General features: G+C 55.4%; 1 protein-coding gene across 1 annotated transcript in view; it reads left to right on the top strand.

The window, feature by feature from the left end:
• The first annotated feature begins 210 nt into the window (after positions 1 to 210).
• Positions 211 to 15,713, top strand: part of TMEM255B (transmembrane protein 255B) — a 32,076-nt gene continuing 16,573 nt past the window's right edge. The window contains exons 1-3 of the mRNA XM_082675504.1: positions 211 to 336; positions 6,391 to 6,533; positions 9,088 to 9,150. Coding sequence (XP_082531630.1) covers positions 282 to 336; positions 6,391 to 6,533; positions 9,088 to 9,150 — 261 coding nt within the window. The 5' untranslated portion in view covers positions 211 to 281. The remainder of the gene's footprint in view (positions 337 to 6,390; positions 6,534 to 9,087; positions 9,151 to 15,713) is intronic.

Here is a 15,713-nt window from a genome sequence, read left to right as displayed (position 1 = left end):
CCTGTGCCAAGTCCGGGGCGGGGCGGGGGTGGTGGTGGTGGGTGGGAACTGGCTCTCAGTCCCCGGCCGCATCGCCTTCCCTTCCCTGGTGCTTTGCGCTCCGGGAAAACCGGGAGGGGGCAGGGGGCGGGGCGAGGGGCGGGGCGCAGGTGGGAGGCGAGCGGACCGGCGCTAACCGGAGGGGCGGTGCTCGGGCATCTGGTCCTCACGGCCACCGCGCCCCACGGTCGCTGTCGCAGCGGGAGAACACGCAGCCCCTCCCCCCCGGAGCAGCCCCCGGGATGCAGCCGCTCCCGCCGCCGGTGCCCGGGCCCCTGGCCCTGCTGGACACGACAGGTGAGCGCACAGGTGAGCCAGGCTCCGGTCTTCCGGCGCCCGAGCTCCGCCGGGGCCCCTGGGCGCGGGCACAGGCCCTCTCCCTCCGCTTTTTCCTGAGTGTCCAGACTTTGCGCCTGTCTCTCCCCGTCTCGTTCTCCGCTGTCCTTTACTACGAACAATAGACGACGATCCGTATAAACCTTACAACGCACTCCTTTGCCATCTCTTCCACCCCATTTCAGGCTCCAAAAATTTCTAAGAAAAGGTCATTTCGTGGGGCCAGGTGGCTTCTTCATGCTTGAAAGTGACCAAGGCCCTTAGGGCATTCTTGGCGCGGCTGTCCGCCTCATCCGCGCCCTCCCCAGGCTTCTCCCCCGTAAATTCACGGAATCTCGAATTCGCGGATTTCCCACCAAGCCCGATGCAGCCAAAGCCAGGCGGCGGGACACAGGAAGCCGGAGCCTTTGTCTCCCTACCGGGAAGTGACCGGGAGGGGAGTAATGGGGGTGTTTTCCTGACGGGGAGGCCGGGAAGCCTTCAAGAAAAGAGAAGGTAGTCCCACGGCGAGCGGGGCTCTGACGGACGGGCGGAGGGGTGGTGATGCCTCGGGGTCCGGCTGCCGCTACACAGGGGTCCAGTGGAGAGCGCAGGGGTGTACATCCCAGCCCTGTGTGCAGTGGCTTTGCAAAGTCTCTTTTAAAAGACCAGATTAGTGGCGTTGCTTGATTTTTAAATGATAATCAAGGCTTCTGGCTTCTTCCTAAAAGAAACAATTCTATACCCACCGCTCTCTAAAGCCAAATGCTCTGTGACAGACTGACCTACACGTGTTCCATCCTCCTGGAAAACAATTACTTATTATAATGACAACTAGTTGTTATGACTAGTTATTAACTACTTACAATTATTACCATCATTATATTAGAATGACTTGATTTCAAAAATAGCATTTTTGACTTAGAATTTTCTTCTGAGGAGGAACTTTAAATTTAAAAAATACTGAGAGTTGGTTTTTTATTTAAAAATACTAAACAAGAGTGTAGCTGGGATGGAATTATGGGTATTTTCTACCTTACATGTCTGCACTCATGCCCTTGGGGGATGTGTTCTGTGTAAAAGAAAAATAAAAGGGAAACTGTTGGCTGAGGGCACGTCCTTGTGCCTTTGTCTGTTTCCCTGGGACGGTTACTTAGCCCCCATGGCTGCCGTTGAGATGAAATGATTAAATGAGCTCATTCTTCTTTCTGGGAGGCCCGGCCCTCCTGGCAAGGAGGGGGTGACGAGGTGACTGCCCCCACCCCGGTCTTTGTGACACCCTCTTCCCGGCTCCACTAAGTGGAGAAGGTGCGGAGGGGGACAGGCCCTAGGTCTGCTCCATCCTTGCACCTGGTCGTGGAGCCACAGAGGCTGGGAGGAGGCTGGGAGGGGGCTGGGAGGAGGCTGGGAGGGGAGGCTGGGGGGAGGTTGGGAGGGGGCTGGGAGGAGGCTGGGAGGGGAGGCTGGGAGGAGGCTGGGAGGGGAGGTTGGGGGGAGGCTGGGAGGGGAGGCTGAGGGGAAGCTGGGGGGAGGTTGGGAAGAGGCTGGGAGGAGGCTGGGAGGGGAGGCTTGGAGGAGGCTGGGAGGGGAGGCTGGGAGGAGGCTAGGGGAAGGCTGGGGGGAGGTTGGGAAGAGGCTGGGAGGAGGCTGGGAGGGGAGGCTGGGAGGGGAGGCTGGGGGGAAGCTGGGAGGGGAGGCTGGGAGGAGGCTGGGGGAGGCTAGGAGGGGAGGCTGGGAGGGGAGGCGGCAGGTGCAGGGAGCTGGCGGGGCTCCTGGGGAGCGACATTCTGCACAGGCTGGAGTCAGGAGAACAGTGAGCAGGCAGGTGAGATGCAGGTTTGGCCTCAGCCCCACAGCCCCAGACGCCCCCCCTCCACTCCCAGGTGGAGAGCAGCGGGTAGGAGTAAGTGCTGATTCACCTTGACTTTAGCACCACCCACGACCACATGCCCATTATGCGCATAGACACGCATCTGGAATTTCACAGATGTTCTCTCACTGCATCCTTATCACAGTGAAGAGGCAGGCAGTCAGGGGGTTGTCATACCCCCCCCCACCCCACCGCTTTGCAGATCAGGAAACCGAACTTCCCTCATTCATTCAGCATGAGAAGATACAGGCTCGGGGACCGGCATCAAGCAAGATCCCAGGGCCCCTGCTCTCAGGGTCCTCCCTCTGCAGGGCTCGGAGAGGGCGGGGGGCCGTGCGCAATCACTCAGCAGGCCTGGCAGCCCCACAACAGCTTGGGCAGCGTTCGTGTAAGTTGCCACCAGTGCTATAAGCCTAACAGTAGAGATTTTAACTAGGAGTCAGGGCACTGCCTTAAGGATGCTTCAGTTGTAACAACACACACAGTAGGACTCCTGCTAATGGGACAGGAAGGTCGAGGGAACAATTCAGGGAATTCGGTTTTTTTCCTTCAGTGTGGACCCCTTTTTCTCCGAAACTTGACCTAAAAATGCATATGTCTTATGGCGATTAGAAAGACACCCTACCTCCTTTTCTCGAGGTTATTTCTCGTTGTCTTATTTTTTATGCAAACCCCTCTATTTATAAAGACTATTGAAGGTTGGGACTCTTCTCTTTGTCATCCCTGTTGTACCTTGAATCAAAATATTGCGGTCTGTGTCATTGGGATGAGGTCGCTCAGAAGCATCCCTTTCCCACCTGCCTGTCTCTCCAGACCTCACGGTAGACTCGGAACGCGCAGTACGATGCGTGACAAGGAGGACAGCCGGCATCCTGTGATCTTTGTCACGGAGAAGTTTCAGAGGGAAAGTCATGCAGGGAAAGCCTGGTGAAGTCATACTGAAAGTGGCTCCTAGGAAGCTTTACACGGTCCCAAAGGAGATGTTTGACGTGACCTGTCAGAATGTCACTAACGGACTTGACAAGGTCCCAGCAAAGCTGTTTGCCTGGTGGGGCCCCTCAGGTCCCCGCTCATCACGCGACCGCCCTAAAGGGACAAGTCAAAGCGGAGGCAAGAACCTTCGGAACCAGAATATCCCCGCAGGGGGTCTTCCAGACGGGCCCACAGGGGCTAAGAGACAAGGCCCAGGGGCCGGAACTGTGGCTTGAAGCAGGTGCTGAGGCCTCAGTTAGTTATTCTGAGAGAAATAGACACGTAACGCATTCAATTAGGGGAAACAGCAAGAAGTCCTCTGAGGAGGAGGGCATTCGATAACCTTCTCAAATACTTAGTCCCAGAAAGTTTAGTTTCAAGAGGCTTCTTGCTCTTAAAAGACATTTTACAGCGGAGATGGGGACGGAGCCTCGGGAAGAACAGATCTGATGAGGAGGCGGCGCTGCCCTGGGTCCATCCGCAGGGGCTCGGGGCTGGCGGGGCGGGTAGCGCACGGGAGGGGTGGCCGCTAGGGGCGGGTGGGCGAGCGGAGGCTGCGATGCTGGGCGGCCCTGGCGTGAGTGTCACCAACTTCCATGGTAGCAGCTTCACTAACTTCCAAAACATAGAAGAAGGTGGTTTTCAACCTTTGTGTCCATTTGTTCCCAATGTACCTGCCTTTCTAAAGTTAATCACCCAGAGCAGAATGTCGCCCGAGGGGAGCCTTCTCTTTTCCTCTCACGCACTCATTTTCCAAGTGGCTTTGCCATTTCTGTCCCATTTCCCTACAGACACCCCAGATCGGCTGTAACCACTGATCTTTCTGACTCTGGGGCAAACCAACCTGTACTTATATCCTCGGTTTCAGGCTCTAGATACATGCAAGGAAAAATAAGTGACTGCTGTCTGCATGCACACGACTCTGCAAGTAAGATGCCGTGAATAATAGTGAACAGATAAAAGCCCACCAAGGGGGCCCCAGGGCCGCTGGGTCCCAAAGGTGTAAGTCGTCTCCTAGCACTTGTGGCTGTGCTTCTGTAGACACTCCTACAGATGGTTCACCCTCAACAGTTCTTACATATTTGCAGTAAAAAGTACGAGAAAACAGCAGTGAAAGAGCAGGTGAAGGGAGGTGAGGGCCTCGCAGGAAATGAAGCGACCTTCCTGAGACCTTCGCCCTCACCAGGCCAGCGGGTAGAAGCGGCGTTCCCGGGCTGGCCAAGTGATTCTGAGTGAGCACGTTGACCCAGAGTTGTGTGGAATCTATTTCTGAGTGCGTGACAATCCCTTTCTTGGGTGGTGTGACCTTGACCTGCCGTTAAACTTTGCTGACGAGACTGCGGACGGGCGTGCAAATCTTCAAAGGCACAGTCTGGGCCGGGGCCTGGGGTCATCTGAGACAGTGGTTGAGGTCAGACGAGCAGCCGCTTCCCCACCAAACACACACACACACACACACACACACGTCAATTTTAACACTTTGGTGCGGGAAGAAGCACCACGTTTTTCTTTCATCCTGTTTTGTTGTGGAGTCACAGGGATGAAGATGGTTAACCTTCCAACAAACGAGACACACCAGCATGGCTGTGTTCAGTGTGGAGTCTCGTCCTGCCCTCTGCCTGGCCTGTGTCTCTGCCTCCGTTGTGCGGTTGCTGATGACTGCGTAGGAACAGGCGTATCTGAGATCGAATTGCTGTAATAATGATTACAATTACGGTTATTGTAAGTGAGGCTTCCCTGCCTTCCCTGAGACACACGAGAAGAAGAACGGTTCACACGAAATCCAGGAGTCAAGGCCTGAGGGAGGAAGGTACCAGGGATGGAAGGTTTCCTTTCTTGGATTCTGTGACAGTTAAAATTAGCTTTGGCTACAGATACCAGGACATCCACAATAGTGGTTTATGGTCCAGAGATTTAATTCTGTTACCTAATCAAAGTTTGGAGGTGGACAACCCAGGGCTGTCTTTCTGCTCTGCCTCTCTTTGTGTGTGACTTCTATTGTCAAGGTTCCCTCATGGTGCAAAATGGCTGCAGGGGCTCCACCTTTATGTTCACATTCCAGGCCGCGGGAAGGATGGAGGGGAGAAAGGCAAAGGGACTGGCTCCTTTAAGAGATTTCCTGTAGGTCCCACCCAACATTCCTTGTTGAGGTGGAGATTTTTTGCTGAGAACGTAATCACCCAGCTGGAGCAGAGGCTGGAAAATGCCATCTTTCAGCTGGCGTGTTTCCACATCCAATAATTGGGGCCTGTTGACAAGGGGAGAGGGTAATGGACGTGCAGGTGGGCAGCGGCGGGCTCTGCACACTTTTATACTTTCTTTCCACCCCTTCCCATTTGATCACTCACGTGTTTGGTGCTGAGCCAGGTATAGGAGTGGAAGAACACAGGATGCCTGCCCTCCAGGGAACGGCTCGGTGTGGACATGGGGGCACAAGTGCACCCATGGAGCAGCGTGGACGTGCTGGCCATCCCAGAGGGACGCACGGCCCCTCTCTGTGTGGGACCTGCTCGGCCTGGTCCAGGGCAGTGTGCAGAGGTCCTCTGTGCAGTCTTGGAGTAGGGCAGGGTCCAGGGTCATGGACTTGGCAAGGCCCAGGGGTGCTTGTTGATGCAGGTAAAGTGCTCAGTAAGACCAGGCGCGGAGCAGATGCGCCATAAGCGGCCGGCGTGACTGCTGCCGTGTGGGGTGAAGCCGGGACGGAGGCCGCAGGGGACTTGGAACCCAGGGAGGGCCCAGCCGCCCCCTGACGTTTACTGAGAAGCTGCTGTGCGCGGGCACTGTCTCAGGTGGCAGGGACGCAGCGGGGGACGAGGCAGGGCCCCTGCCCACCCTCATGGGGCTCGTCGTCCGGACGTGTGGGTGGTGACAGTGCCTGGAAACCCCTGGGTGCGGTGGGGGCCACAGGGGAGGGTGGCCGTGCAGGGGTACCGGCGGGGTCTGGGTGCCCTGTAGGAGACGACGGTGAGTCCTCAGGGCGGGCGGAGGGGTGGCGAGGGGTCCCGCTCTGAGCACGGGGATGGGCGGGGAAGAAGCAGGCGGTGGTGGTCCCTGGGGAGCACGTCCCAGGCTCCTGCCAGCGAGCAGCAGGGCTGCAGCAGAGAGCCAGGCTGACCCGGGATGCGCTTGAGGTCCTGGCCCCCCGCCCCAAGCTCAGCCCCTTACCAGCTGGCTCCTTGTTTCTGTTCCCCCAGAAGGGTTTGCGAGAAGAAAGAAGACTTCCCTGTGGTTTGTGGGGTCTCTGCTGGTGGTGTCCACCTCCATCCTGACCGTCGGCCTCGCTGCCACCACCAGGACGGAGAACGTGACCATGGGCGGCTACTACCCCGGGATCATTGTGAGTGGCGCGGTCCCTGGGGTCTGCCGGTCGGGGGGCCTGGGGGCCGTGGGGACACAGATGTCCGTGTGCTGCAGACACGCTCCACCCCAGCCCCCCGAGGTGGAGGTTTAGGGCAATTATCCTGCATGCTCAGGTGGCCTCGTGGGGCACAGGGTCCTGAGAGGTGGGGGAGGGGAAGGAGAGGGGTCGGAGGCAAGAGGTGCGACAGGCCCTGGCCCAGAGTCTCCCCAGAGTGCCCGGGAAGGACCAGCCCTGTGACGCCTGGACTTCAGCCCCATGAGACCAAGCTGAGCAAACCACCCCTCGGAAACTGGACTCAGAGCTTTAAAAGATGCCACGGAACCTGGATAGAAGGTGCGTTCGTGGGACCGCATGGGATCAGCAGGAAAACGAGCTGACGTGGTCCTCACCTCCGCTTCTGGGCAATAACCCCACTAGGTAAACCCACAGCCCAGCCAGACCTGGCAACAGCGGCCCCCAAATCCAGAATCCTCCAGACTTCTGAACTGTGGAATTGTGTCCATTTGTTGGCAGTAAAATTTGCTCCAAGCGTCTGCATCGCACTCAGGGAGCGTCTGTGAAATTGCTTTTTATCAGATATGATGCCCTGCAAACGCACCAGAGCCCTGAGGGGCTGTGTCACAAGTGCTAAACCAGGATTTTAAAAACGAAGCTTATTCAATCTCATTACTCTCACTAGAGGTATTTTGCAGATTAGTCACGATGTTGATAACATTTTAACAAGGATGAAAATACTTTACAAATATCATTCATTTTCTCTTTATATTTTTCTTTATTTTTAGATTTTATCTGTGCTTTATAAGTCCACATTATCTTCCTGTGTACACTTTCTGAGTAAACCTACATAAATAGTGTCTGTGCAGGTAGTATTCTCAGTGAACTCCCACGAGACTCTGCTTCCCGGCCCGTGTCCTGGACGGAGGGGAGCCAGGGGTGTGGAGGCTGGCGGCTGTGAAGACGCGTCCCCCAGGTGACCGGCAGAGAAGGTCAATCTTGAGTAGGATTTTGCAGTGTTCTCTACGCTTCACTGGTTCAGGATCTCACCTGGAGGTCACCTTCAGAACATCCTGGGTGTGTTCAGAGCCTGGCTCTGCAGAGAACCTGACTCCTGGGCGAGAACCAGAGTGCAACTGGCTTCAGCTCAGCGGTTCTGAAAGCAAACAGTGGACACAACAGATGAGGTTTGCTCAAAGAAAATGTGGATAAAAGTCACTTCTGTGGACGCACGGCATCCGACCTTGAGACTTATAGCAAGGGCGGGTCTCAGGAAGAAACTGGGTGAGAAGGTGCAAACACCTCAACATTTTGGAAAGAGGAATTTTTTCAAATCCAAAAAAATGCAACTTAGTGAGAATTAATAGATATATTTTAATACATTTATGTTGGAATGGACTTGTGATATTTTGAAGAAAGTGCTCATCTTTCCTCACTCCTTGAGAATTCTTAAATTATTGGTGAAAACTACATCTGTGCATTCACGTCCGTCTCCATAGATATAATCCTTGCAGGCAAAGACATCCTTGGACATAAATGGTCTCATTTTTAGTGCATTCAATCTGGCACCGTGGGTAGAGATGCCATAGCTGTGTGGGTCAGTCGCGCGGCTGTCCCCAGGCTGCTGCCTCTGCCTCGCACGGTCGCTCAGAATCCAACGGGCCAGGCAGAGCTGAGGGTCACCCCCTGGGTGGGCTCCAGTGCGGGGTCTCGGGGCGGCCCTGTGCCTCTGGGAGGGGCTTGTCACCGGCTGCTTTGAGCGCTGCCTCCCCTGGCGTTGCTGGAGCTCTGCTCTTCAAGCTGAGGGAAAGCTTAGGAATTCTTCCCAGGCGGGTGTTGGGGGATGAGGCCACCGGCGCCCCTGGGCACACTCGGGCGATGCGAGATGAGCACAGTCGTGGTGTTTCTCCAGTGTCCCAGCGTCACCTGCACCCAGGCGGAGAGCTGAGGCGGAGGAACAAGCGGACGGGTTCCCAGGAGCCCCTGGGTGCCCTTCCCGCCCCAAGATTACCTGTTTGCCTGCTCACCTGAGTCAAAAGCTCATTTCTAAGGGGTGTCAGCCGTGTGCGTGTCAGAAACACCCTTGGTTCCAGCTTCCTATGATACTCCCTGAGGGGTCAGCCGTCCTCCCACGACGGCCCAGGAGAAGCTCTCAGACGGGCCTCTCCCTGACCACCAGGCGTGGAGGATGGGTCACCATGAGGAAGTTCTCCTGTCTGGGTGGGGGGCACGTGGCACTCATTTCCTGGACTCGAGAGTTAAACTGACGTAGGAGTTAACACATTTGAACACGGGAGATGAGACAGGCCTGTTTCAGCAGCTTCTATCCCGGTCACTGGCTTCGACGGCTCCTGAGAAGCCCACCCCAATGGGCACGAACCTACCTGCCGCTTAATGCTTCGGGCTGTGTGAGGGGGGCTGGCTGGCCTCGCTTTCCGATAGGATGTCCTGAGGCGGTGGGCACTGTTCCCTGTGGGCGTTAGGCTGCCAGGCGTGTAACCTGAGCGCTTTCTCCCTTGTTTTCTTCTGGTGTCAGCTGGGCTTCGGATCCTTCTTAGGAATTATTGGCATCAACCTGGTGGAGAATAGAAAGCAAATGGTAAGAATGTGCATTGTTTCTTTCAAATGTGGTTCGTGGGGCTGTACCCGGGGTGGGGGAGAGTGCTGCCCCTCTAGCTGCGGTGTCCCTGCCCCAATCCAGCACCCCCAGGGTCAGTGCCCAGCTTCCCAGACTGTGGACTGTACACCCCAGGACTCAGGGTTGAGTGGGTGCCGTTCACATCTTAGGCTAAGTGAGCATCGCCCCTGGGATTGTAGGGTACATTCTACAACCTCATGTGGTGTCTTAGCAGCTAAGGTTGGGCCACGGGAAGGGGAGGGCTGGGAATGTTGGCAATTAGTTTAAATCATGGTGTATAAGGTTCAGGCAAAAACACGCGTGTATGAATGTCTGTCCTTGAGTCAGGGAGCCTGGCATCTCCTCCTACGTCTGGGGTGTGACGACGGCTCTCCCAGACTGAGGAGAGAGAGGGGGTCAGTGGAAAACCAGGAGAACCGTGGTTCAGAGGTCTTTGCAGAGGGCGTGTCTACAGCTGTTTGGCTGTGGGACGTATGAGGGCCAACCTTGATCAGTCAGGTTACAAACCTGACTTTTATTGATCATTTCAGTTTGAAGTCTGTCGTGTTGATGCAGTGCTTTGGGGAAGAGCGCTATAAGAACAGTTAATTCCTCGTGAATTCAAAATAGTTAACTTTGCCAAATCATTGTGCAGCCAGTGCTGACTTTTGAGAGGGTTCAGGGAGGATGCGGTTGGACCATACGCTGTTTCTGTCTCATCTCCAAATCATCGTAACAGACTGTGCGGGCGTTTCCGCCTCCACCTGCACCGGCCATCATCCTGAGGTATCACCAGGCTCCCAGTGGCTGCCCTGGGCTTTCACGGGTGTGTGAGGGTGTGGAGAAGGTGGAGACTTGCACACAGCTGGCGGGAGCGTGAAGTGACGCAGCCACTGTGAAAAACAGCGTGGCAGCTCCTCACAATGTTTCGCGTAGACTTACCGTAGAGGAAAGCGTGTGCTGCCGTCTGCTTCTCGTCTGGCCCTTCTGTTGGGTGTGAAGTGGGGTCTCCTCGTGGATCTGTGTTTCCTCGATGACTAATGATGTCGAGCCTCTTTACATGTGCTGACTGGCTTTTTGTGTATCTGTTTCCGGTTGTCGTTGAGAAATGTCTATTCTAGTCCTTTGCCCATTTTAAAAACGGGTTGCTTGTCTGTTTATTGTTGAGTCGTCAGAGCCCTTTATATATTCTAGATACAGGTCCCTTATCTGATACGTGATTTTCAAGGACTTTAGCCCATCCTGTGGGTTGTCTTTTCACCTTCTTGGTGGTGTCCTTTGAGGCGCAAAAGTGTTCAATTTTAATGAAGCCCGAGTTATCTAGTTTTTCTTTTGCTGCTCGTGATTTTGGTGCCATTTCTAAGAATCTCCTGCCAACTCCAAGGTCATGAAGATTACCCTTATGTTTTCTAAGAGTTTTATCGCTTACATTGAAGTCTCTGGTCCATTTTGAGTTGATTTTGTATACGGTGTGGATGGGGATCCACACTCAAGCTCTGGCATATGGCTCCTCAGTGGTCCTGGCACCATTCGGTGAAGAGACTGTCCTTTTTCCGTTGGATGGTCTTGAGACCCTAATTGATAATCACTTGGCCATAGATGTGTGTGTTTAGTTTTAGACTCTCAAGTCTGTTCTGTGATCTGTGAGCTTCTGATAGAAATTGTGTTGAATCTGTAGATCAGTTGAGGGAGTGTCGCCCCATGAACTTGGGGATGTTTTCCATCTCTTTAGATCTTCTTTCAACAATGTTTTGTCATTTTAAGAGTTGAAGTTTTGCACTTCTTTTGTTAAATTTATTCCTAAGTGTTTTATCCTTTTGGAGGCTATTGTGAATGGAATTGTTTTCTTAACTTCATTCTTGGATTGTTCATTGCAAATGTATAAAAGTACAGTTGAGGGGCTGCCCTGGTGGTGCAGTGGTTGAGAGTCCGCCTGCCGATGCAGGGGACACGGGTTCGTGCCCCGGTCCGGGAAGATCCCACATGCCGCGGAGCGGCTGGGCCCGTGAGCCATGGCTGCTGAGCCTGTGCGTCCGGAGCCTGTGCTCCGCAACGGGAGAGGCCACAGCAGTGGGAGGCCCGCGTACCACAAAAAAAAAAAAACACAATTGATTTTTGCATGCTGCTCTTACATCCTGCAACTCTGTTGGTCTCACTCATTAGTTCTAATAGTTTTTTCGTGGATTCCTGAGGATTGTCCGTCTATGAGGTCATTTCACCTACAAATAGAGATAGTGTAACTTCTTCCTTTCCAAAATAGTTCCTGGACTTCTATTTCTTTGGCTTTGGCAAAAGAAATGTGGGCCTTGGAGTGGGAGGATAAAAATCCAGAACTGACCCTAACCCCCAGACAGGGTCCAGCCTCCCTGGAAGCCACCCTGAACCCCAGGTGAGGCGGGGCCACCAGGTTCCGTAGACCAGAGCTTTCTGCCTGAGGTTGCGTGTGTTGCCTGCAGAATCTCATTTCAGCCCTTTCAGGAACGCGTCCCCCAGAATCACCTCGTACGATAAACACGGGTTTCACTGTCTAACATTTAAGTTCATATTCGTGAGAGCTGAAACCTGTGTCGACCATTAGTCTGTCTGCCGTCTTGACTGTCGTGAGCCTCAGTTTCTCCACATTCAGGATTGTTGAGCATCTGAGTCAACGCACGCGAGAACACGCAGTGCCGCGCTGGTCCGTAACGGGAGTTCGGAGACTAGTAGCCGTTGTTGCTTATTGTACTGAAGCACGGAGGTCAGTCAGAACATTCAAGTTGTAGCAAAGGAAACAATAGGAAGCTGAGAAAACGTCCGCTGGAGACAGTGCTTGTTTCAAATGTATCTAGATTTGTAAGAACGCTCTGTTTTCCCTTGCTTTCTCTTCATTTTAATTTTTTGCAATAGAAAAATTTAAAGGTATGCAGAAGTGGACAGAATAGTGTAACAAACCCTCTGTATCCGTCTCCCAACTTCATCCATTGTCGACTCGTGACCAACCTTGAGTGGTATTTTGAAGCAAGTCCCAGACGTGGTATCATTTTGTCTGTAAACATTTTACTCTGCTCAAGCTAAGGGGTGGAACCTAATCATTACAAATGGCTCCTCCACGACCTCTGCCTGTTATGGCATTAGTCTCCAGTGATGTCCAAAGAATGCCCTCAGCGGAGCCAGCTTTTGATATTTTCCCATTGACGAATGAGTTCTTGCTTTCTCCTTGCCCAGACGTCAGAGGCCCTGATTTCACCTACAGCTCTGCCATCTAGCTTGGTCCCCACGGCCGGGGATGGAGACGTTAAGGGCTTAAAGCAGCTTGTTAACTGCCGCCTCCGCCCACCCCCTGCCATGTGTACGTGCATGCGCACACACACAGACACACGCACGCACGCACACAAGAGACACACACGGACACACAGAGACACACACAGACACACACACACAGATACACACACAGACGCATACACTGGAATCTTCCTGGAACATAGTTTAAAACCCCCTGAACTAGAAGGACCGATGGGACGTCACTTAGCGGTAGAAGCGCGTTTCCTACAGAGGGTTAGGGTACCGGCCTCCGTCTGCTGGGCTTCTGCTCCTTTGAGTGTTGTGCTAGAGGGTCCTGGCTGTGCCCTCTGGCACCCCTGCTCCGGGTCTTGACATCACAGGAGTCTCCTCGGCCCTTCACCTTCCCGTGTAGAAGCCAAGCTGGTCTCTGTCCCCCCAGGACTGAGCTGGGCGGGGCTGACACAGCAAGGCCTCGAGGGCTAGGCAGGCAGACGTTGGGGTGCTGGGGGATCCGAGGGCCATCGGGGAGGAAGCCTGCGAGGTCCACGGTGACCCACGTGGAGGCTGTGCAGGGGGGGCTGGGCTTTCCCCGTGAGGGCCCACTAGTGACGGGGCAGGAGGGTGGTGGCCAGGTTCACACACTGTCCCACCTCCAACCCCGTGCTCCACCAAAGGGCCTGCACACCCGTCCAGTTCTTTCTTCAACGAATGCTTCCTGGACAGCTGCATGGTGCTGAGCTGGGGGCTGGGGCTGGGGCTGGGGGAGACCCTGAACGCATGGGGCTTCGACCTGTACATGCAGCTGGGGGGCCCTTGGGGCCGACAGGGGAGAGGCAGTGAAGGCAGAGAAGGGCTGGAAGGTCTATCCCCAGGCCGGGACAGGAAGGTGGACGCTCCTGGCAGATAAGGCCGAGAACCGAACAAGGCGAGTCAATTCTGTTAATAGTTTCAAAGAACCAACTTGCACCTCGATTCTCTTTGCTGCTTTTCTGCTGTTTCTTTTATCTCTGCTTAAGCCTTTCCTAGTGCCTTGCTTCTGCTGGTTCTGGGTTAAGATTGCTCTTCTCTTCTAGTTCTCTAAGGTGTTACCGCCTTCTCCTCGGTGTGTGTGTTCACAGCTCTCACTTTCCCTCGGTCCTGGTTTAGCCGCATTGCCTCTTGCCTGGACCCTGTGGTCGGGGCTAACTGCTCCCGTCTCCACTTTCTACCGTTTATCTGGCTCCAGGCAGCCTCCTTCGTATCACATCCTTATCTGTTTGGTGTTTGTTTTTGAAAATTACTTTCCCCTGCTGGAATGTAGTAAACTCTGTGGGCCCAGCGGAGATTTGAAGATGACCTTCCCCCACTGAGAAACAGCTGCCCTTCTCCCAGAAGAGACCCTGACAGGACAAGGAGACACAGTCCCAACCCTAATCTAGTGCCTTCCTTAGTTGCTAGAGTCACAGACAGACCCTGTCTGCAACATCTGTCGGGCCCGGCAGCCCTCGTGTTAGAGAGGGACCTTCGGGGCGTGAGCGGGTCCTTGTGCTATAACGTTGTTAAACCCCTAGGCTGCTCGAGGGGCAGCGAGGCCTGAAAAGGACGTGGTGGCTGTGACCGAAACCAGGACACGCAGGCCTCGGCCAAGGGGCAGCTGCTCGTCCTGGCCGGTTTCCTATTTCCAGCCCGAAGCGCTGGAGGAGAGAACTTCCAATGTCTTTCCCAGCGCCGTCAACTGGACCCTGGTGGTTCCCGGGCAGTAGCACGCGTGCGGTCACCCCAGAGCCGAGTTTACCACGTGTGAGGTGGTGCTAGGTCTGGCTTTTACTTTTTCCGGGGCAGTGGGAGGAAGGGCAGCCGAGCAGAGTCAGCTGAAGGTTGATGAGGACGTTCGCGTCGTGGGGACATGTGCAAACAGAGTCAGAGCACGTTTACACACCCAGCTGTGGGCAGCCCTGCGTGCTAGGAGACGCTTTGCAAGTTGTGTGCTGTGATGAAATCCGGTGGAGGTGTGATGTGAGCGACTCTCGGCCGAGACTGTGACCGAGCCGCAGTTGGGGCGGAGCCGGCCAGTGGCCAGCGTGGAGCAGGGCGTCCTCTGAGGCGTTGAGTTGGTGCGTGGAAGACTCACCAGGGCAGCGGGTCCGACGATGGCTTTGCTCACCCGCTGGTGGTGAGAGAAGCAACAGGGCCTCAGGGGCCACTTCTGGGAGCGTCTCAGGCGACTGTAGTGCTTAGTGGACTTCCTGAACCAGCACCTGTGCTGGAGCACACGGGGCTGGGCAGACACCCACTTCTGACGAGGTCCCGGTGACCAGGCTAGCCGCAGACCCACTGGTCCTAGGAGACCCGTTGCTGGGGACAGCTCCACTCCTTAGGCACACTGGCAGTGGCCCTGGGGGAGGTGGGGAGGGGGATCGGTGCCATCCCAGGGGTGTCAGGCCGCAGGCTGCGTGGCTCTCTGCAGGAGCAGGTATCCCGGACCGAGTGCACGGCTGGACCCAGTGCCAGCCCGGCGTCTGGGACAAAGCAGGTGCTGGAGAACACTTGCTGGCGGAGCAGTTTGTCCCTCCCATTGCTTTTGTGCCAGAAAGTCGTCCTCCCTTCCTGAGGTCACAACTACCTGGGGGTCTGGGAGGGGCCGGGGCTGCGTCTGAACTTGACTGTAGCTGTGGCCTCTCTGTAAGGCTGGGGTGGGAGTTCCAGGTCAGAACCGGTGCTTTCCCTCCCTACGCGGCTGGGGTGTCAGGATGAGATGGGTGCCCCGTGCTGAAGGACTTGGGGCTCCAAAGCGATGTTGTTCAGGTCGCGTCTCTGTGTTGGGCCCCTCTGGCCGGAAGCTCTGCCCAGCAGGAACCGCGTCCTTCCTGTCGGGCTACGGCGTCCAGGGGCCTCGTGGTCAGTCACAGGAGCTGCCCTGCTCTCCGGCCGATGCTAAGACGAGACGGGGCGGCCTCGCGCTCCAGCCTCTACGAAGCGTGAACCGTGGACTGAGCGTCTCTGTGCGAAGGGCGCGAGCCCGGGGCGGCTGGAAGGTCCGGGGAGGAAGCGGGAGGACGCGGCAGGCAGAGCAGACGCAGGCCTTTCATTCGCTGGAGACGCGGGCCTGCCTGGCTCCCGGGACAGCGGAAAAGTGCCTTCTGAGTCTTTTTTGTGTTTTCCTGTAGTTTGTCACAAGGCAGTACAAGCCTGGGAAGGCTCGGTTCGGTGTGGTTCTGCAGTGATTTTTCCCACCACTCTTTAGCCAGCCGCGCTGCATTTGTGTGCAGTAACTTCACGGGAAGGGACCACGCGGTCTTCCTCCC

The sequence above is a fragment of the Grampus griseus genome, assembly GCF_964374135.1.
Source record: "Grampus griseus genome assembly, chromosome: 18".
Taxonomy (NCBI): Eukaryota; Metazoa; Chordata; class Mammalia; order Artiodactyla; family Delphinidae; genus Grampus; species Grampus griseus.
Note: the sequence above shows the minus strand (reverse complement) of the source record. Positions and strands in the feature narration are given on the sequence as shown.